This window comes from Anomaloglossus baeobatrachus, chromosome 4 (assembly GCF_048569485.1).
Source record: "Anomaloglossus baeobatrachus isolate aAnoBae1 chromosome 4, aAnoBae1.hap1, whole genome shotgun sequence".
NCBI lineage: Eukaryota > Metazoa > Chordata > Amphibia > Anura > Aromobatidae > Anomaloglossus > Anomaloglossus baeobatrachus.
The window spans coordinates 280,817,832-280,841,983 of NC_134356.1; the positions used below are offsets into that span (position 1 = coordinate 280,817,832).

Below are 24,152 nucleotides of genomic sequence, written 5' to 3' on the forward strand. Positions count from 1 at the left end.
TCTTGCAGCTTCATAACCTCCCACTCTCACCGCCGGCACCGGAGAATCCTGACAGCGTGCAGTGTACGCACTGTGAGAAGTCAGAAGGCTGCAGTCACAGAATGACACAAGGAGTGACTGCATACTCATCACAAATTTGGACAACCCCTTTAATGCTCCTAACAACATAAATAAAAACATAGTAACCCTTAACTTGTTAGACGGCACAAGACTTTATTAAAGAGATTGTCCACTACTTTAACATTAATGACCTTTCCTTAGGATAGGTCACCAATGTCTGACGGGTCAGGCTCCGGAACCTGACAACCCTGCCGATTCCCTACTCTAGGTGTTGGTGGTGGCCGGAAGTGCTCAGTTCTGGATCTGCTCTGTCTTCTGATTGTGGCAGCAGCCTCCTATTAAAATCAATGAGGCGGATGTGCAGTACCCGGCCGCTGACACCATCAGAGGATGGAGCAGATCCAGAAATAAGCATTTCCGGACACCTGCACCATAATCAGCTGATCAGTGGGGGTCCCATTGCGCTCACATCAGAAGCAATGCGCAAGTGGGACCGAGGCCTAATGATGGGACATTATCAGTATCACAAATAAATATTTACATTCAGGTACCTTATAGATTATGTTGTCTCTAGTCATTTCTTTCTATTCTTCATCTTGTCCTGACGCCATGATGACTTTTCACATTCACATCTCGTCTCTGCAGATCACCATCTTCTCTGGTCTTCTGTAACACATCTCGACACGATGCCCCTAAAAGTAGCAGAATGATTATAATACTTCTACTTAAAAATATCTGCCCTACACTGTGCCCCAGAATAAATAATGGCCCCTCACAGTATTCTCTGCACTAAATATGACCCACACTGTCCCTCTTATGGTACATGCCCTCCATATTCCTTCTCTTTCCAAACTGAGCCTACTGTTTACAGTGTCCTTTACACTGTGTCCCCTTATACTGCCCAGTCTTTATACTGTGCCTTCATCACACTCCTCCTCCTTGCTATAACCTGACACTGTCCTCCCATTCTGCCCCCTCTCCATACCACCCCCCTCCAGTACCCAGTCTTTATTCTGTGCCCCTCACATTCTTCTCATCCCTTACTGTCTCCTCACTACCTCCTGTGTGTCCATATTCTTTTCCACCTAACTCCCCATCCTGCCCACTTGCTCCTCATACCATGTCACTCTATATTCTGTGTCCTCAAAATTTCTTTCCTGTTCGCTCCACATCCTCTCTGTCCCCATGCATCACCCCTCATCCTCTCTGTCCCCATGCATCACCCCTCATCCTCTCTGTCCCCATGCATCACCCCTCATCCTCTCTGTCCCCATGCATCACCCCTCATCCTCTGTCCACATGCATCACCCCTCATCCTCTCAGTCCCCATGCATCACCCCTCATCTTCTCTGTTTCCATGCATCACTCCTCATCCTCTCTTTCCCCATGCATGAAACCTCATCCTCTCTCTCCCCATTCATGAAACCTCATCCTCTCTCTCCCCATGCATGAAACCTCATCCTCTCTCTCCCCATACTGTGTCCAAAGGTACTTCCCCCTCCCCATCCTCTCTTCCCACCATACTCTATCCACAGATAGTTCCCTCCCCCACCCCATACTGTGTTTATAGATTTTGCCCCTCCACACCCTGTCCCCCCATAGTGTGTCCACAGATGGTTCCCATTCCCCACCCTCTGTCCCCACCATAGTGTGTCCATAGATAGTTCCCTCCCTCACCCTCTCTCCCCCATACTGTTTCATAAATACTCCCCTCTCACCCCATAATGTTCCTCCTCCGTGTCTTGAGTTCCACAGTGGAGCACTTATCAGCGTTTTCCTGCTGCCTCCGCGCTGCGGCGCTGGCTTCAGGATCAGCAGTCTGATCAGCTGACCTGATCACATGAAAGCCGTCGCACTGACCCGGAAGTCAGCGCCAGGGATCACCGCTTCAATTGTCCTTGCATCTGACAGATACAAGGACAATTGAGCAGTGGGAGCCACGTGCTGTACTTTCTATGAGTGCGGCTGTCAGCGTGACAGCCACGCTCAGAGAATAGCGGCTCCCACCCCGGCAGACATCCACACCGCCGCATCAGGCAGCCCGACAGCGCCCCGCCAGCTCCCACATAGCTACACCTCTGGCTTGTGCCTCCGCTCCACACATGGCTAATTTGTATAGTTTACAAATTAGCCATGTGGACAGAGCCAGAGGTGCTATTCAGATTTTCCGGTACGCCGTACTGGCACATACCGCCACAAACAAAAAGCACTGCTCTATAATGTCTTTATTGTCTGTACATGTCCCCTCTGAATTGTAAAGTACTGCGAAATATGTCAGCGCTATAGAAATAAATTATAAAGAAAACTTAAAGAAGCACTTCCTTAATTTTTTCTCCCTTAACCTGTACAAATGTTGGTGCAGGGTCAATGTGTTAATATTCTCACCAATCAACATCTTCTCCGGTATCCAGCGCTGTACCAGTTCCCTTCTAAGACATGAGATGGTGATTCAGGCTGCCTGAATCACACCGTGTGTGCCAGAAGCCACTATTACAATCTAAGTCTAATGAGTCTTGTTCTGATGCGCCATATGTTTGCATTATAAAAACCACTTGCGGGGCACACAGAGAGCAGAGTTTAATTGCCGTCACTCATAAGAAGACTAGTACGGCACTGGACACCAGAGAAGACGGCGATTGGTGAGTATATTAATACACTACACTACACCTACATTTACAAAGGTTTAGGGAAAAAACGTAAATGGGAGGCTCCTTTGATTTCCTGACTACTTTGGTAAAGTGCTACTTATCACAAAGTGCCCAATTAGTTTCATTCTTTTTTTAATTTCCAATTTTAGTTTCAATATTGAAAGTAAAACTATAATATCGGTATTAATATTTGAACTTGTACTTTGAAGCTCATTTATTTCTTAGTCCATTTGCAGCTGAAATGTTGAGTTACCTCTTTGTGAGTATCATACAGGCTGTAAGATTTTATATTGATGATTTTTATTATCTTTCATAGTTTTGACTAGCCTTATTAAAATACCCAGCTTTTGTCAGTCTAGGTGGAGTGATGATAATTTTAGATTTCTCTTTAACACTAGAAGTCCCAGAGAGGGGTCATTTAACATTTCTACCTTTGGAACCCAGAGACGGGTCGAATGACCTGAAGGATTTTAGCTAACATCCTATAATCACCGTCTTTTGTTCTGTAATTAAGGCCGTTACTGTCGCACCACAGGAGGTTGCTGTTTTCCATTGAGTTTAGCCATTTAGTTTCTAGTTAGTTCTATTCAGTTTGGACTAATGCTGGGTTCACACATAGCGACGCAGCAGTGATCACGACGGGCGACCTGACCTTATCAGGATCGCAGCTGCGTCGTTACATGGTCGTAGGTGAGCTGTCAAACAGGCAGATCTCACCAGCAACCAGTGACCAGCCCCCAGCCAGCAGCGACGGGTGGAAGCGGTGCTTGGTAACTAAGGTAAATATCGGTTAACCAAGGGCTTGGTTACCCGATATTTACATTGGTTACCAGCGCACACCGCTTAGCGCTGGCTCCCTGCACGCCAGAGTACACATCGGGTTAATAAGCAAACCCTTGCTTATTTACCCGATGTGTACTCTGGCGTGCAGGGAGCTGGCAGCGCAGGCAGCGTGAGAGCAGCGGACGCTGGTAATGAAGGTAAATATCGGGTAACCAAGGAAAGGGCTTCCCTTGGTTACCCGATGTTTACCTTGGTTACACCTTACCGCAGGCTGCCAGAAGCTGCCTCCCTGCTCCCTGCTCGCTTTAGTTCGTCGCTCTCTTGCTGTCACACACAGCGATGTGTGCTTCACAGCGGGAGAGCAACCAGCAAAAAATGAAGCAGGACATTCAGCAATGAGTGGCGACCTCACAGCAGGGGCCAGCTCGTTTCTGGATGTCACACACAGCGACAGCAACGGGATGTCGCTGCTACGTCACAGTAAATGGTGACGTAGCAGCGACGTCATTGTCGCCGTCGCTGTGTGTGACACCACCTTAAGGGTCATTTGACTCTCTTTCGGGACTTCAGGGGGAGCTCGAAATTTCTAGGACTTCTAGTGTTAATGGGCAAGATCAGATATCCACACTAAAGCAATTTGCTTCTTTGTGTCTTAAATTTGTAATCTAAACTTCCTCAAGAAAGGAAAATAATTCATATTTCTTTATGGACTGATTATACTGATACAATAAATAGATTCAGTGCTTTTTTAATTTCCATATCCTATCCATATATTACTAGGGCACCAAATGTACAATTGATAACTGGTATAGTAGATGTGCACTTTCTCACTTCAGCAAGCATTTAATTCAAGAGGATAACCAGGACTAAGATATTGATCGTCTGTCCTTACGATACCAGGAAGAAAAGAGAGGATGAACTGCATAAAAAATGGCACTTTTTCATGCTTCAAACAGTTTATTAAAGGGAATCTGTCTGCAGATTTTTGCTATGTAGTCTGAAGACAGCATGAGGAAGTGGCTGAGACCCTGATTTCCGAGATGTCTCACTTATCAGGTTTTGTGCTGTTGTTACAATACAATAAGTATTTTATCAGCAGATTATCCCTTGTGAGATGTGGTCCAACCCCACCCACAACATTGATTAGCAGCCTAAGGCCCCGTCACACTAAATATAAAAATAGCAACAAAAAGAGGACAATGTCCTCCAAAAATTAAGTATTACTCACAGCAAGTTGGGCTGTAGTGTGTACATCGCCCAGGCCAAAAGCTAATGCTCTACCAGGATACAGCTAAACCCCCACTAATGTGGAAGCGTCACAGGTGCAGGAGAAGCAGATCACACACACACCTCCATGGAATGGAGGGGAGGCAAATGCTAGATAATAAAACTGCACACAAGTGGCTTGCATAGAGCGCTGTTCACATGCAGATGACACAGTCACAAACCCGCAGCCTATTAGGTGACGCCCTTCTATTAGATCAGGCGGGCTGCCAAGCCGTACCCCACTGTGTATCATGCACGGACAGACACTCTACAATGCAAGGCCCAACAGAAAGGGGCCTGGCTGTATCCTGTACAAACAAAAAAATATGAGGTTTTTGTTGGTATTTATGGCCATAAAACGTAAGCCTACACCCTCGTCACGGGACCTCATGTCTGTAGGTCCCTACACTAAATATAAAAATAGCAACAAAAAGAGGACAATGTCCTCCAAAAATTAAGTATTACTCACAGCAAGTTGGGCTGTAGTGTGTACATCGCCCAGGCCAAAAGCTAATGCTCTTCTCCTGCACCTGTGACGCTTTCACATTAGTGGGGGTTTAGCTGTATCCTGGTAGAGCATTAGCTTTTGGCCTGGCCCCGTCACACTAAGCAACATCGCTAGCAACATCGCTGCTAACGAACAACTTTTGTGACGTAGCAGCGATGTTGCTAGTGATGTTGCTGTGTGTGACATCCAGCAACAACCCGGCCCCTGCTGTGAAGTCGCTGGTTGTTGCTGAATGGCCTGGGCCATTTTTTAGTTGTTGCTCTCCCGCTGTGAAGCACAGATCGCTGTGTGTGACAGCGAGACAGCAACAACTAAATGTGCAGGCAGCAGGAGCCGGCTTCTGCGGACACTGGTAACCAATGTAAACATCGGGTAACCAAGAAGCCCTGTCCTTGGTTACCCGATGTTTACCTTCGTTACCAGCCTCCGCCGCTCTCACTGTCAGTGCCGGCTCCTGCTCTGTGCACATGTAACTGCAGGACACATCGGGTAATCAACCTGATGTGTGCTGTAACTAGAAGAGCAGGGAGCCAGCGCTCAGTGTGCGCTGCTCCCTGCTCTCTGCACGTGTAGCTGCGTGCACTGGTAACCAAGGTAAATATCGGGTTGGTTACCCGATATTTACCTAAGTTACCAAGCGCAGCATCGCTTCAGTGCGTCGCTGCTGGCTGGGGGCTGGTCACTGGTTGCTGGTGAGCTCACCAGCAACCCGTGTAGCGATGCTCCAGCGATCCCTGCCAGGTCAGGTTGCTGGTGGGATCGCTGGAGCGTCTGACTGTGTGACCTCTCACCAGCAACCTCCTAGCAACTTACCAGCGATCCCTGTCAGGTTGTATCGTTGTTGGGATCGCTGGTAAGTTGTTTAGTGTGACGGTACCTTTACTGTCAGTATACAATGGTACAGTACGTACAAAGCTGTGATGTGGATGGGGTTAGCTTTCTGAGCTTGCTACATCTATTAACTCTGATTTCTATCACAACTGTCCACCCAGTAAACTAAGTGATACATTGGAATGAGGGTCTCTTGTCCTACATTACACTTTTCTCTGATGAGGTAGTAAAAACCTGGTGACAGATTTCCTTTAAATGTGTCATGTCCAATATTTGCACCATGATAGGTACAAGAGTAGATAGCAACGTTTAAAGCCTAATACCCTTCATACTGGTACAGGTATCATGAAGATTCCAATTATTTGTTTCCCCTTTTAATTGTTTTTCAATTTTGTATATTTTGAATAGATTTCTTCTAAAATATGTTATCCTATCAGTATGTGAAAGATTGTGATAGCATCAAAATGTGTAATTTGGTCTGCAGTCTGCCTTCTATATTTGGATTGGAACACAGTGAATTGCTCCGTAGGAACTAGCACCTATAACATTTAATGGGAGTGAGGCCTTCCTGATTTTCTATTCAAATTCAGATCAGTGGGGGTCCAGCACCCTCACCAATCAGCTGTTTGCGGCTTCTGCTTGCCCCTGGATGTACACAGTGTACAAAACAACAACATATGTTGCTGGAGCAACTGTGATGCACGGTTTGCTGAAATGCTTCCTCAAGGGGAGGTGTTACTAATGGTAGTCCTGTTAGGTATATATATATATATATATATATATATATATATATAGAGAGAGATATACTGTGTGCATATATATATATATATATATATATATATATATATATATATATATATATATATATATATATATATATATATACATATATATATAATGCCTAATGTGGAATGCCAAACAGGTGGCATATGAGCGCAGAGACCGGCGCCATAGTATAGAGCCACCTGTCACAATTATTGCGCCGCGTGCAAGCTGAGTAACATGTGACCCATTGATATCATGTGTATACAGACAACGATTTCACTGATGGCCACTGCAGCATAGATATGAAGCAGGGCTTAGCGTACAACGGCAGCCATTTTATTGTAGCATATAAAGGGGCGGGCATAAAAAGTATGATTGGAAAACTACTATCATTGCCATGCAGACTGTTAAAATAATGGGGACGGGATACAGAAACTATGAAAGTAGTAAGTGAAGGTGACGAACCAAAAGAAAAGATGCATGCAAAAGTATTAAGGTGTAAAGTGCTGCGACAATGACGAATTACATCACAGGATATATACAGAATAACAAGAACATTTATGTATTCTCTTAATCATAAACACTAATAACATATACAGTATATTCATAATGATATTTTCATTGAAATGTGAGAACATATCACACTAGAGTATGTTTATACAACTAAGATATAGAAAGGATATAGTACAAGTGCAAGCATATATAAAATACATGTAAAATATATAATAAATAACAATATACCTGATTCATGTTAGTGAATGAAAATGACAACCCCAAACACAACACAGACAGTAGGTATAAAATGTATATAGATATTAAATGAAATAATTCCAACAATATAGTAAACATTAACTAAAGAATGTTCACACAAAATGATCACCCACTTGAGCCAACGAAGATGATGCATCATCCATATTGACCGAAAATATCAGCATAATGATAACCAAAAATGACAAACAAAAAAAATCAGAAATTAAAAACAGAAATTTAAAAATGCAAAGAAAAGAGGATTCAGAATGAGTAAAAAACTGGAACATAGTGGTATAACAAAACCTCACAAAAACGGGGTAAAGCTTAATTTTTTATTCAAACTGAATGGTGGCATTATGTTTAATATCACAGTCCACTTACATCCCCTTTGGGCCATCAACTTATTCAAAATCCCACCACTAATGCCACAGTGGATTCTATCAATACCCGTGTTATTTAAACCAAGAGGATCACAATTGTGATGTGAGAAAAAATATGTTATAGTTTTCAACATGGAAAGATCAGTTGGTTCGTTTGCTGCCAAAATGTTTCTGATATGCTCATGTATCTGAGGTTTTAATTCCGGTAATGTGAGACCCACATAAATTATCACACACAGGCAGGTGGCGTAGTACACAGCATGTGTACTATTGCATGAAATATAATCTTAAATTTGATACTGTTTTCGGCCATCAGAGGATTAAAAAAATTTGGATATGGTAATGTTGGGACAGTCCTGTTTCTCTTCTTGGGTATCAATAAGTGGGTTTATTTTTGTCACATACTGGCACTTTACTAACAGATCTTTTACATTTTGACCCTTTTTTGGTATCATCCATGGTGATCTGGGTAGTTGGGCTGCTAGTGTATCGGTGAATAGTAATGACCAATGTTTTTTACACTGGAGCAAATCCTATCCCACTAACAGTTGGAGGTGGAGATAAAACTGATGGTCTTTCTGATTCTTTTTCCTATTTATTGGCTGCATCAAGAGATGTTCTCTTGGTGTGGCCTTGGCTCTCAAACAGACATTTTTTATACTCCTACCACTGTAGCCCCTGTATTTAAATCTTTCTTTACGGATTGAAGATTGTACTTCAAATTTTTGGTCAGAAAAGCAGATCTATCGAGTCTTTAACAATTGTCCAATTCAGGACGACCCAAATGACAGGATGGATGTGTGCCAAGGAGGCATGTAATAGCCAATTAACTGCTGTTTATTTATGATAAAGATCCATTTGTATGGATCTGTCCTCCCTGACATAAAACTTTATATCCAAAAAATCAATACTGCAGTTGTGGATTGTGGAATTGTATGTAAAGTGAAGACTGAAAAAATTTCTCATTAAGGGTTTGTATAAATAAAGCCAATTCTGAAGTAGTACCTTGCCAGATCAGTAGGACATCGTCGATGTACCGGTGCCAACAAATGGAACCTGTGGAAAAACTGGAGCTACACGGCTCAATACATTGTGTAGTGGTCACTCTCAGATCAGCACCTATTAACTTCAAAAGGAGTTGATTCGTAGAACCTGAGAACATCTGCTACTACATTTACAGGCCTGCGGTGTTTCAGCACAGTACCATGTGTACATGGGGCTGCGCTGGGTGCTGAAAACAGCTTATCATTGGGATTGCTGGGTGTTGGATGAATCAATACACCCTAGAAAACTTATTTAACAAAATGTATTTGATATTGTAAACTTGTTTGTAATAATGTTCTTATGTGCATATTTAACATTATAGTATTTTAATTTAGATATGTTATGTATCAGTCAATAGGACATGAGCTTATTACTTCTGAATATTCGTAATGGACCTCTTTGAAAGAGAGAAACCATATAGCATAGACAACACCCCCTAAATGGCCATCTAAATGGGTCTAACTACAGTAGCAATTTACATTTAGTCATACAAATTTTGTTGTCAAACTATTTGTATTGGGAGCAATACAAAGAAAAGAAGGTCATAGTAATAATAGTGGGATTTTATAATTGTGATCTAATTGGCTAATAGAAGGAAGTAGTTAGATGTAAGTTTTTTAAAAAATATAATTGTTATAGAAAAATAATTCTGTTTTCCAGCACTACAGAACCACTGATCATATACCAGTGTAAGATAACATTGGGAAATATCTGCAACCGAGGAATTTACCACAGGAAAAAAAGAGATGTTTCTCCAGAGTCAACTCAGGTATGATGGGTTTATATAAACCTATTTTCACATACTTTATTAGAATATTCTGAGATAAAAGGCATAGAGCAAGTAGCGGTGTAGCTGGAGTGAGGACACCAGGGTAATTAAGTAGGAATGTGAAGGACTATGCAAGTTAATTGTTGGGTCAGAGGTTCTTATTTTCCCCTTTCCTCTGTGTTCCATTAAGTTACAGCAGATAAAGCTGTTGTCACTTGATACAGGCAGCAGCTCTGTCATACTGATGTCATGGGGGGGCCACAATGGAGAGTGGTCCTCTCTTTATCATGTGTCAGGAGATCACAGTGCCTGGCTACACACTCAGCCAATGCTACAATGGTTAAGCAGTTCGTTTGGTCTCCTAACTCAGGATTTAAAGCCTTATCTCAACTATTCTAAAGCTGGGTTCACACATAGCGACAGCGACAACGACATTGCTGTTACGTCACCATTTTCTGTGATGTAACAGCGACCTTGTAAGTCGCTGTTATGATCGCTGCTTAGCTGTCAAACACAGCGACGCAGCAGTGATCATAACGTTGCTACATGTGCAGAGAGCAGGGAGCCGCGCACACTGCTTAGCGCTGGCTCCTTGCTCTCCTAGCTACAGTACACATCGGGTTAATTAACCTGATGTGTACTGCAGCTACATGTCACATTGCAGAGAGCAGGGAGCCGCGCACACTGCTTAGCGCTGGCTCCTTGCTCTCCTAGATACAGTACACATAGGGTTAATTACCTGATGTGTACTGCAGCTACATGTGCACAGAGCAGGAGCCGGCACTAGCAGCGAGAGCGGCGGAGGCTGGTAACGAAGGTAAATATTGGGTAACCAGGGAAAGGTCTTCCCTTGGTTACCCGATGTTTACAGTGGTTACAGCTTTCCGCAGCTGCCAGACGCCGGCTCCTGCTCCCTGCTCGCTTCATTTCGTCGCTCTCTCGCTGTCACACACAGCGATGTGTGCTTCACAGCAGGAGAGCAACGACGAAAAAATGAAGCAGGACATTCATCAACGAGCAACGACCTCACAGCAGGGGCCAGCTCGTTGCTGGATGTCACACACAGCGATAGCGACGGGACGTCGCTGCAACATCACAGAAAATGGTGACGTAGCAGCGACGTCGTTGTCGTCGTCGCTGTGTGTGACACCACCTTAATTTTTCAACTCACCTCTGCTATAAATACCTCTTTTCAATTTGTATGATTACTGTTTCTTTTACCCATGTATGTCTTCACACCCCTGTGTCTTTAAGCTAGAGGAGGACTAGTGTACCTGCTGCCCTGCCAGTTAAACAGGGTGTTCAGGGAAAGACAGGGATAGGAATGTGAGCACTGCACGGGGTGAAATAGTCCATCTAGGAACGTCATCCTGGCATGTTTGTTTTCCCCCATCCTGGCATGTTTGTTTTCCCACATCCTGGTATGTTTGTTTTCCCCATCCTGGCATGTATGTTTTCCCCATCCTGGCATGCATGTTTCCCCCATCCTAGCATGCATGTTTCCCCCATCCTGGCATGCATGTTTCCCCCATCCTGGCATGCATACTTTCCCCGTTCTGGCATGCATATTTTCCCCATCCTGGCATGTTTGTTTCCCCCATCCTGGCATGTATCTTTTTCCCATCCTGGCATGTATGTTTCCCCCATCCTGGCATGAATGTTTTCCCCATCCTGGCATGTATGTTTCCCCCATCCTGGCGTGAATGTTTTCCCCATCCTGGCATGCATGTTTCCCCCATCCTGGCATGCATGTTTCCCCCATCCTGGCATGCATACTTTCCCCGTCCTGGCATACATATTTTCCCCATCCTGGCATGTTTGTTTCACCCATCCTGGCATGTATCTTTTTACCATCCTGGCATGCTTGTTTCCCCCATCCTGACATGTATCTTTTTCCCATCCTGGCATGTATGTTTCCCCCATCCTGGCATGAATGTTTTCCCCATCCTGGCATGTATGTTTTCCCCATCCTGGCATGTTTGTTTCCCCCATCTTGGCATGTATGTTTTCCCCATCTTGGCATGTTTGTTTCCCCCATCCTGGCATGTATATTTTCCCCATCCTGGCATGTATGTTTTCCCCATCCTGGCATGTATGTTTTCCCCATCCTGGTATGTTTGTTTCCCCCATCCTGGCATGCATGTTTTCCCCATCCTGGCGTGCATGTTTTCCTCCATCCTAGCATGCATGTTTTCCCCCATCCTGGCATGTTTGTTTTCCCTCATCCTGGCATGTTTGTTTTCCCCTATCCTGGCATGTTTGTTTTCCCCCAACCTGGCATGTTTGTTTTCCCCATCCTGGAATGTATGATTTGCCCATTCTGGCATGCATGTTTTCCCCATGCTGGCATGCATGTTTCCCCCATCCTGGCATGCATACTTTCCCCATCCTGGCATGTATGTTTTCCCCATCCTGGCATACATGTTTTCCCCATTCTGGCATGTATGTTTTCCAACTTTTCCCAATCGTGTCATGCATGTTTTCCCCACCCTGGCATGCATGTTTTCCCCATCCTGGCATGCACGTTTTCCCCATCCTGGCATGTTTGTTTCCCTCATCCTGGCATGCATGTTTCCCCCATCCTGGCATGCATGTTTCCCCCATCCTGGCATGCATGTTTCCCCCATCCTGGCATGCATGTTTCCTCCATCCTGGCATGCATGTTTCCTCCATCCTGGCATGCATGTTTTCCCATCCTGGCATGCATGTTTGCCCCCATCCTGGCATGCATGTTTCCCCCATCCTGGCATGCATGTTTACCCCATCCTGTCATGCATGTTTCCCCCATCCTGGCATGCATGTTTTCCCCATCCTGGCATGTTTGTTTCCCTCATCCTGGCATGCATGTTTTCCCCATCCTGGCATGCATGTTTTCCCCATCCTGGCATGCATGTTTCCCCCATCCTGGCATGCATGTTTCCCCCATCCTGGCATGCATGTTTCCCCCATCCTGGCATGCATGTTTCCTCCATCCTGGCATGCATGTTTGCCCCATCCTGGCATGCATGTTTCCCCCATCCTGATATGCATGTTTCCCCCATCCTGGCATGCATGTTTTCCCCATCCTGGCATGCATGTTTCCTCGACCTTGGCACAGCTGCACACAAGTTAAAAAAAAAACACAAGAACTCACCTTCTATCACCCACTCCACCATTGCACGCCGCTGGGTCCTGAGTTCCCGCGCAGCCAGAAGACATCATTATGTCGGCGCCGCTTACTGATGTTCCCGCCATCTCCTAGATAACAGACCTGTGGCCTAGGAGAGGAGTGTCAGAGCGAGGAGAAATGTCTTTTCCATTCCAACACAACTTTGAACTGCTAGCGCAACCGCGCCAGCAGTTCAAAGCAGCTGCATGAGGCGACAGCGCACGTGCCGGCAGAAAGGGCTCTGCGTGCCCCGGCTGGCATGCGTGCCATAGGTTCACCATCACTGGCCAAGGCCATTTTTATGTAGAGCAACAATTCTTTTTACAGATCCTCAGAGAATTCTTTCCCATGAGATTTGAAGTTGAACTTCCAGTGACCAGTACGAGAGTGTGTGTGGGCGATAGCACCAAATTTAACACACGTGGCCCCCATTCACACCTGAGACGTTGTAACACTAAGGAATCACTTGACACCAGGGGAGAGAAACTGGCTAATTGGGCACAATTAGGGATGTACTCACCTTTATTGCCAGCATTGTTGGCTATCCCAAGGCTCAAGTTCACATGATCCGTGCAGTTATACAGTCACCGTTTAGCTTTCTTCTCCTTCGGGTAAATCAGATATCCAGCGGAGGTGAGTGTCAGCTCTTGTCTCCTCAGGATGTCTGATTTGCCTGTAGAAGGGGAGAGCGAAGCAGTGGCGGACTATGTGATATAATAATGTCACCAAGGGCCAGCGCCAATACTGCTGAAGCGGCTGCACATTTTACAGTTTGTACAATTTACATAACTGCCACACAATGCGCAAGGCATCACTTCGGCTTAGAAAAATAAAGTGCTTTACACATCTAAACAGTTTGTGTTTCATAGATGACATTTCCATAATTACATAAATAAAATTAATCTTCTGTTCAAGGACAATCACGATCAGGCCATTGAGTAATTAGGTAATTATGTGGAAATGTGTTTTTACTACAACAGCAGCACTCGCTGTCTCTGTACAATATTTCATGTAAAGTCATATACTCCAATACATTACAAGACAATACTTTGCTGTGTGGTGCAGCTGTAAAATGAAATTTGCTACGTTACACTCAAAGCAATACGGTTATAGAACAAGCAAATCACAGCAACCATCAAGAATTCTCAGCACTTTTCTAATGAGCACATATATTTGCTTCCTAAAGAAAACATAGTATGGTTTTATGTAATGGCTAGCCTTCAAATCTACGATTCGGTCTATACAATAAAAGTGTACTGTTATTCTGTTAGTGGAAATAGTACACAGGTCCAAGGTAATATCTATATATTTTGTTGGCTCACATTTTTAAAGCAAAACTTAAGCCACATAAAACAATTTTTGTTTTTGTACATTTTAATAATAAATCCAGTATATGAGCAAGTCTCCCTGAGGAAGGTGTGGGGGAGTACTAAAAACTTCAGTTGTTTTGGAAAAAAAAGATGATGTGTTTGCTTTCAGCAGGATAAGTTCCTTACGATGCTTGTACAGTACTTGAAAAACTAATTATACCCTGTGAACTTTTGAAACATTTTTTCACATTACACCCACAAAATTACATTTATTTTAATGGAAATTTATGTGATATGCCAATACTAAGTCAGAGGCGAATCTAGGCTTTCCAGCACCCAGGGCAAGAATTAAGTTTGGCGCCCCCCCCTTCCTGAAGCGGTTTGAGTACTCGTCATGTGACCGCTCATATGTGATTTGCACACATACAGTTTCATGCCAAATTGCTGCTATTCCTAATTATCTCAACGTTCAGTGAAAAACTGAGAGAAGCAGTAAGAAAAGCTGGTTGTTACGTTACCGTAAGAGTATGTTACATAGTTACATAGGTTGAAAAAAGACCTAGGTCCATCTAGTTCAATCTTTCTTCACCAATTATACATTTTGTCACTAAATCATCCAGCTGTCACGGTAGGGACAATGGAAGTATGGCGCACGACACGACACACTACAACATAAGGGCTACACTGGGGACACTTTAACAACGGTGGGCCCTAGCGCTAGTGAGGGGATAGATGGGACACCTCCTTCACTCACCTGCAACTGTACCCTCTCTCCTTGCCAGTGCCTATACAGGTTCCACACCTGTTGCTGAACAGGATACCTAATTCCCTGGCAGGCCCTGTATAACCCTGGCCAGAGAGTTGGCAGGTGATGGACGCTAGCCCCACCACAGCACCAATAAGACATCAAGGGAAGGAAAGACAGACAGAGGGAAACATGACAACAAACAGCTGCAGTCAGTAACAAGACTGCAGCCAACAGATCAACTTGCAAAGAGGGCTCCATCAGCTCCTTCCACCTCTGGGCCAAGTATTCAAATGAGTGGGTGAATAACAACCCCCCTATGGGGGCAGAGGGTATATATAGGGAGTACGAGTGGTCCAAACTGGAAACACATTAGAAGGTGATGAGAATACTTGCAGGCAGTGAAAAAAGATATTAACACTTTCCTCCCCAAAGGAAAGAGAATACATTTAAACTTCTGGGTCTCAAGGCAAAGAGGTTCTGACCCAGAACCTGTCACTAGTTTCTACAACAGAGAGACAACCATGACACTTTTATAAAAGTTATTATAGTGTCTACCAGTCTACCATTACTACCTCTTGTGTTAGAGTAGTCAGACTGTGGAAAGCCATAACTGTAAGGAACCCTTTCCTATTTAGCTTCCGGAATTGCCTTTCTTCCACTTACAGTGAATACCCCCTGGTCCTTAGTATTGTCTTTGAATGGAATAGGTCATGTGTCAATCCTTTGTATTCACCACACATGTATTTATACATATAAATGAGATCTCCTCTGACGTCTTTTTTCTAAGCTAAACAAATCCAACTTTTTCAACCTCTCATCATATGGGAGACCTTCCATTCCTTGTAATAGTCTAGTTGCCCACCTTTGAACTGACTCTAACTTCTGAATGTCCTTTTTAAAATCTGGAGCCCAAAATTGGATCCCATATTCCAAATGTTGCCTTACAACTGATTTATGGAGGGGTAACAATACGTTGGGATCACAGGATCTAATCTCTCTTTTTATACACCCTAATATCTTGAAGAAAAAACAAAAAGCCAGCACTAAATGTGCACTTCAGCACTAAAAATTTCAAACTGTACTTATTATAAAAAATTTTTGAGATTTTTGGCAAAAAATTGCAATTTCTTGAGCTACCCCGCCACGTCACGGCAAATCTCATTTGGGGCAGTCCTACACTAAAATATTTTTATAAAATGTGCCATACGGCCTCACATATGAATAGTAGAACTGCTCTTAGCAGCACTCACCTGGTCTATTTCAATCCCGTACCCATGACTGAGTCATGGCTGTGGGCGGGACAGGTCCAAGCAAATGCTGCATGACGTAAATAGCCTGTGGACAGGGCCTGATGACTGAATGTGAACAGTCACCAACCGCCAAAATCTAGACAGGTGGAATACATCCCAAATTGGGGTGCATAGCAAGGTGGGGGTCAGCCACCGACCAATTCAATGAAGAAAAAACAAAAAGCCAGCACTAAATGTGCACTTCAGCACTAAAAATTCCAAACTGTACTTATTATAAAAAATGTTGAGATTTTTGGCAAAAAATTGCAATTTCTTGAGCTACTCCGCCACGTCACGGCAAATCTCATTTGGGGCAGTCCTACACTAAAATATTTTTATAAAATGTGCCATACGGCCTCACATATGAATAGTAGAACTGCTCTTAGCAGCACTCACCTGGTCTATTTCAATCCTGTACCCATGACTGAGTCATGGCTGTGGGCGGGACAGGTCCAAGCAAATGCTGCATGAAGTAAATAGCCTGTGGACAGGGCCTGATGACTGAATGTGAACAGACACCAACCGACAAAATCTAGACAGGTGGAATACATCCCAAATTGGGGTGCATAGCAGGGTGGGGTCAGCCACCGACCAATTCAATGAAGAAAAAACAAAAAGCCAGCACCAAATGTGCACTACAGCACTAAACATTCCAAACTGTACTTATTATAAAAAATGTTGAGATTTTTGGCAAAAAATTGCAATTTCTTGAGCTACTCCGCCACGTCACGGCAAATCTCATTTGGGGCAGTCCTGCACTAAAATATTTTTATAAAATGTGCCATACGGCCTCACATATGAATAGTAGAACTGCTCTTAGCAGCACTCACCTGGTCTATTTCAATCCTGTACCCATGACTGAGTCATGGCTGTGGGCGGGACAGGTCCAAGCAAATGCTGCATGAAGTAAATAGCCTGTGGACAGGGCCTGATGACTGAATGTGAACAGACACCAACCGACAAAATCTAGACAGGTGGAATACATCCCAAATTGGGGTGCATAGCAAGGTGGGGTCAGCCACCGACCAATTCAATGAAGAAAAAACAAACAATATCTTGTTTGCTTTTGCAGCTGCTGCTTGACACTGAGTGTTGCTGCTAAGCTTACTTGTAACCAGAATCCCCAAGTCCTTCTCTTGTTCTGTAGTCCTGAGTTTATTTCTATTTAATGTATATGCAGCAATAGGATTATCCTGTTCTAGGTGCATTACTTTACATTTATTAACATGTGCATATGTTCAGTATTTGGATGCAGAAATTTCTGCAGCTCTTGGAATGAAAAACACAGGGGTAAAAAAATGTGTTTTGCCTCATTTTTGCAGTGTTAGGTTCTTTTCACATTGCAGATTTTGACACTTCACCTGATGGTTTCTCTGGTGTCTCTGATCAACACAGGCAGACTCATCGACGTGCTGTGTGTTCAGTCATAGTCAAGCCAGTAAGAGTTAACCTGCTTGGTAGGCTCCTTTGATCACATGTTGTGATGAAGCCAATAACATCTGCTCCTCTAATATTTTGGCTGGACTCACACTTGCAAGTGACTCGCGTGAGCCTGGCATCATCCGGCACAGCCGCACACTCTCCGGACACGAGCGTCTCAGCTGCCTAGAAATACATGCAGCCGACCCACTTCTGTCAGGAGAGTGTGCGGCCATGCCAGGTGATGAAATGAGAGACTAGTGCGATTCACTCACAAGTGTGACTCCGGCCTTAAGCTGGATGAAATCTTCTACCTATGCCAGCTATAGGTTATACTGTAGTGGTCTGTGTGTTTTTGTGTCCTAGACTACTTTACCCATCGTCTTGTTGTTTCCTCTATGCGCTTTTTTTCCCTCCTTCTCTTTTATACCTTATACCTTTGTGAGCGGATGCTGTGACAGAGTTTTGGTTTCCCCTGTCTGTCTATTTTTGTGGGTTTAATCTCACTCCTGTCCCAGTCCCCCCTGGGGAAGGGGGAAGAGGTATCAGATCAGGGCTGGTCAGGAGCAAGACCAGGAAGGAGGCTAGGGCATCCCCACCTTTAGGGGTATCACTGAGACTAGGGATAGCATAAGGCCCCCTAGTTTGAGGGACAGTTTGGGAACCCCGGTTTTCTGCTACCTTATAATCATCGTGACAGAAAGGTTTTATTTACCATGGAATATTATCTGTGAATAAATCTCCATACATTTGTTGTTTCTCTTCGGTGGGAATCCCCACCTAAAAGCTTAATCAAAAACATCTCATCCAGCGAAACATTACTCCACTCTGTGCAAACATGGACAGAGAAGTACAAGAAAATCAGATGCCCCATAGCAAAAGTCCTTATTGGGCCACTGTTCTTCATCCACCCTCCTCCCCCCTCAAAAAAAAAAAAATCCATGGGAGTAGGCCTGATCATACCTCCTAACTTTAAAAATCAAGAATGACAAGAATTAAGGCATGTACGCAGTAATATTAGAATACTGACACCCCTTAGTGTTCTCACCATTATACCACTTTTATGACCCTTACAGAGTACAATGCCCTATAAAAATGCACACACATTATGATGCCACAGTGCCGCCAGCAAAGTAGGATGTTGCCACAGTAACCCAACTCAGTATAATTCTTCCCAAGGCATGATATCTATAAAGTAATCCTTACACAGAATGATGACTCCACATCTCCCCTGTATATGTCATATACTGTAGATCTCAAAGACCAGACCCATTATGATGAATCCAATAGATCCCTCAGTCATTGTGAGGCCTATAGTGTGACACACAGCCCTCCCCTCCCAAACTATGAGTGCCATCGCACACAATATAATGTCTCCTACAGCCCCAACATGCAATATGAGGGCCCCTACAACCCTCTTCTTAGTATGATGGCCCATACACATAATATGATGTCCTCCACAGATCCCACAGGCAGTGTGAGGGCCCTGACACACAATATAATGTCCCCTACAGCCCCAACATACAGTTTCAGTTCACACACACACACACACACACACACACACGCACAATATGATGGCCCCGCAGCCCTCCACTTAGTTTAAGGGTCACCACAGCCTCAACACACTATGGGGATTCCCACACATAGTTTGCTAGCACTGCAGCCCTCCACCCCATAGACACTATATTGCCCTCACAAGGGATCATATTCCCCACAAATACTTAAGATAAGAAAAAAAAATACTACATTTCTGCTGTTATCCGGTCAATGCCCTGTGCCGACTAAAGCGGGCTTTACACCCTACGATATATATAACGAGATGTCGGCAGGGTCACGTCGTAAGTGACGCACATCTGGCATCGTTAGTGATATCATAGCGTGGGATAGCTATGAACGAGCAGAAATACTGACCTTCTCATTCATCGCTGACACGTCGCTCATTTTCTAAAAATCGCATGTCCTGTTGTTCATCGTACCCGGGGCAGCACACATCGCTCCGTGTGACACCCCAGGAACGATGAACACAGCTTACCTGCGGCCTCCAGCAATGCTGAAGGAAGGAGGTGGGCGGGATGTTTACGTCCCGCTCATCTCCGCCCCTCCGCCTCTATTGGCCGGCCGCTGTGTAACGTCACTGTGAAGCCGAACGTCCCTCCCCCTTCAGGAAGTGGATGTTCGCCGCCCACAGCGAGGTTGTTAGGAAGGTAAGTACGTGTGACGGGGGTTACAACATTGTGCAACATGGGCAAGAAATTGCCCGCGCCGAACAAACGATGGGGGCGGATGCGATCGCAAATGTGTTTGCATGAGAAATTGCAACGTGTAAGGCAGCCTTAAGGCTTCATCCGCACAGGAGGTGTAATGTAATAACATTATCGAGTCTACTGTGCTGAATCACAGATGCACAGGCAGAGTGGTGTACTGTATTTGTTTTTTTGTTGTTGTTTTTTTTATAAAATATTGATTTATTGACCTAATTTTTGTTTTATGATGTAATCTAGGGTCTCCAGCACTCCTGGATTCTCCCAGTAGCCCGTGTGTTTGACAGTGAATACCATTTCCGTGTAGCCACGCCGGTGAGTTCATATCAAATCACACAATTTGTCCTAAAATGGGATGGTTGTGCCTGTTACTATTTTCCCAGATTTCACCATGCTGTCTATATGGCATTCCAAAATAGGGGAATCATAAAAGGCATAGAAAAAAATATTTTTGCAAGCCACAACATTGAAGATTTAACTTTTTTAAAGTGTTTTGAAGTTATTCACAGAAAATTCAGAAACTTTACGCAGTTAGGAGGGAGTTCACTAAAGCAGTTTATATCAGTGCTTAAAGGGGTATCTGTCTTAAAGGAGAGCACAGACATATTAGAAGCAGAAGTTCCCACTCATTAGAATAGGCACCATGTGCCTTTTCATTAAATTCTATTAGTTTGTGACCTTTACTAGTCTAGTCAGGGGTGGACACAGATTGCAGGGGGCTCATGTGCAAGAAATCTTTTTGAGGCCCCCCTTCATACCACAACAAATTGATGTAAACATATAGATTGTCCTATTTATTACTAGTTTAGGACACAACTACCAAATCTAAACAATAAATAAATTCCATAGTTACCTACTGAATATAACACAAAACAGTGATGCAACCCATCTATTCTGCTGCAGCTTCAGCGCTGTCTGCAATGCTTCTATTTACATAAAACACTGCGCAGATTCAGCGACAAACACACTTTAATGGATGTCAGGGACTGAGCCCCATGAAATACTAGGCGCACAGATCTGACCTGGTGGCTTCTCCCCACTCCTTGCCAGTGACTGACAGGTGTAAAGTACTCCTGTGTGCGTGTACAGACAGAGACCTTTCAGTCACTGGCCGTGAGCAGGGAGAAGCTACCAGGTCACGGCTGTACGACTAGAATTTCATGCGGCTCAGTCCCCGACATTGAAATTTGTTTTTCTTTGAATCTCCGCAGGGTTTTAGAGTCAATCATGCTTAGCAGAAATCATACAGCCACTGTTTGATACAGGCTGGTCCATCCATGGGCAACATGTATCCGCTGATAGGTTCCTTTTATGCAGCACTCTATACCATAGGTGGGTACAGAAGAGAAATAAAGGAAATACAACAAAAACAGCCGCACCACAGACATAAAGAAGCTCCTACTAACTTTATTAATGGAATGTGTGTATGGAGTATACTGTGATGTGATAATACACCCACCCACCGCCCCTCTCTCTGGTGTCCAGCTCTGTTCTGCTCCTCTTCTCAGTGACGTCACCACTCTCCAGTATCTCCAGGTCACACTGCACTCTTCAGGGCCCAAAAGGGACTTTTACAATGTAAATCTATGGAGAATCAGAAAGAGGCTCAGAAAAAGGCTCTCTAGGCTTTCAGTGTAAAAGAAACTTAAGGCTCAAACAGAGTGTAATGTTACGCGAGATACTGGAGAGCGGTGACGTCACTCAGAAGAGTAGAGGACCGAGGTGAGTATATAAATACATTCACACTACATTACATGCACATACACACAATCCATCAAGAAAAAAGTGAGTAGATGCTTATTTATAAGTATTCACTTCACCACATCAAGCCTTTCTCAAACTTGTAATGGAGCTGAAATAATATGGACATATCGGTGAATACATAAATGTGCACAAAGATAAATACACTTGCATCATATACACATATGCACACAAATACATAGACATGAAACATATACAAACATAGTAGATAGATACAGTAGGTAGATAGAAAGATAATGTCTACTAATTGCTCATGGACATTTATACAAACATAGTAGATAGATAGATAATGTCCACTAATTGCACATGGACTTAGGGTACCTTCACACTTAGCGATGCAGCAGCGATCCGACCAGCGATCTGACCTGGTCAGGATCGCTGCTGCATCGCTACATGGTCGCTGGTGAGCTGTCAAACAGGCAGATCTCACCAGCGACCAGTGAACAGCCCCCAGCCAGCAGCGACGTGCAAGCGACGCTGCGCTTGCACGGAGCCGCCGTCTGGAAGCTGCGGAGACTGGTAACTAAGGTAAACATCGGGTATGGTTACCCGATGTTTACATTAGTTACATGCGCACACCGCTTAGCTGTGTGTGCAGGGAGCAGGGAGCCGCACACACTGAGCGCTGGCTCCTTGCTCTCCTAGCTACAGTACACATCGGGTTAATTAACCCGATGTGTAATGCAGCTACATGTGCAGAGAGCAGGGAGCCGCGCACACTGCTTAGCGCTGGCTCCTTGCTCTCCTAGCTGCTGTACACATCGGGTTAATTAACCCGATGTGTACAGCAGCTACATGTGCAGAGAGCCGGAGCCGGCAGCACAGGCAGCGTGAGAGCTGCAGAGGCTGGTAACTAAGGTAAATATCGGGTAACCACCTTGGTTACCCGATGTTTATCTTGGTTACAAGCTTACCTCAGCTGTCAGACGCCGGCTCCTGCTCCCTGCTCGCTTCATTTGTCGCTCTCTCGCTGTCACACACAGCGATCTGTGTGTCACAGTGGGAGAGCGCCTTTGAAGAAAACGAACCAGGGCTGTGTGTAACGAGCAGCGATCTCGCAGCAGGGGCCAGATCGCTGCTCATTGTCACACACAGCGAGATCGCTAATGAGGTCACTGCTGCGTCACAAAAAGCGTGACTCAGCAGCGATCTCGGCAGTGAGCTCGCTGTGTGTGAAGCACCCCTTACCCTCTCTGCAGATGATTGCACATCAGGTTCTTCTCTCTGGAGCCTGCACTGCCATCTTCTACTGTGGTGCAGCCTCCCCTCCTCCTGGTTCCACTGAATTTATTGCAGTGTTCACTTGCAATAAATTCAGTGCGGGAGGGGAAGAGCAGCTCAGCCATGTCTTCTATACAGCAGCCACCTCTCTGCTGTACTGAAGACGGAGCTGCTGGGTGGAGCCTCCTTTCTAGCTCTGGCACCCGTCTTCCTCTGTATGGCCTGACAGCTTTTGCAGAGCTGAATTCTCCCTCCTGCAGGCCCCTAACAGGTGAGGGAAGGGGCCCATGTCAGCTCAGCATAATCATATGCATTCAGCAGATCGGGCCCCCTGCTTCTCCTGTTAGTATTGAAGCTGCCGCTGGCAAACTTAATCAGTGTATGTTTTCAGGTCTTCGGGGCCCCCTCCCGCTCAGCGCCCTTGTGCAGCTGCACCATCGGTATGTTCATCAGTGAGTCTAGTCCTAGTCTGCTTGTTGTCATTTTGATACAATTACTCTGCTGCAGATCTAGAAGTGTTCAGAATGTTGAACTGTGTATAACCCCACCTACCACACCAATTGGCAGCTTTCTGTATACACTGTGCATTGACAGAAAGTTACTAATATATGGTGGTGGCTGAATTTCACAGAGCAATTATTGCACAGGGCAACTATTCGGCATGTGCCACCTAGTTCTGTAGTGATAATTAGTGATGAGCGAAACTATGGATATTTGGGTTCGTCTAACCAGCACAGACTAAAAGTAAAATCAGATTCGACAGGTGAACTTGACCCTGAACTTGACCCTGGATGCCGAACCCCATATATGTCTGTGGGGACCCAAAAATGTGTGTTATAAAATGGTGTTAGTAACGGCTAGGGGGCCTGCAAAAGAAAGGCAATAAGGAATAAAGCAGGACAGTTATACTTACCGACCTTCCCTTAAGCTGTAACACTGCTTACGGGTCTGATCATTAACTTTCATACATAGTCACTGCTCCCCCCAAACACTGTCAGTACCGAGGTCTGTTATTGGTTGCAGTCAGACCACACCCCCACCCTCTGTGATAGCATCTATGATTGGTTGGAAACAAACACGCTGTCTGTGTCCCTAGAGTGGTGTTAATATAAATAAATTAATTAATTAAAAAAATGACGTAGGGTTGCCCATAATGTGCCAGCACAGATAAATACAGACGGCTACATGCTG

At 44.6% G+C, this 24,152-nt stretch overlaps 1 protein-coding gene across 2 annotated transcripts in view; it reads left to right on the top strand.

The window, feature by feature from the left end:
- The window catches only part of MYRFL (myelin regulatory factor like), a 335,757-nt gene that overhangs the window by 300,293 nt on the left and 11,312 nt on the right, over positions 1 to 24,152 (top strand). For both annotated transcript variants that reach the window (XM_075344883.1, XM_075344884.1), the window contains 2 exons: positions 9,696 to 9,804; positions 20,220 to 20,294. In XM_075344883.1, the coding sequence (XP_075200998.1) occupies positions 9,696 to 9,804; positions 20,220 to 20,294 (184 nt within the window). The remainder of the gene's footprint in view (positions 1 to 9,695; positions 9,805 to 20,219; positions 20,295 to 24,152) is intronic.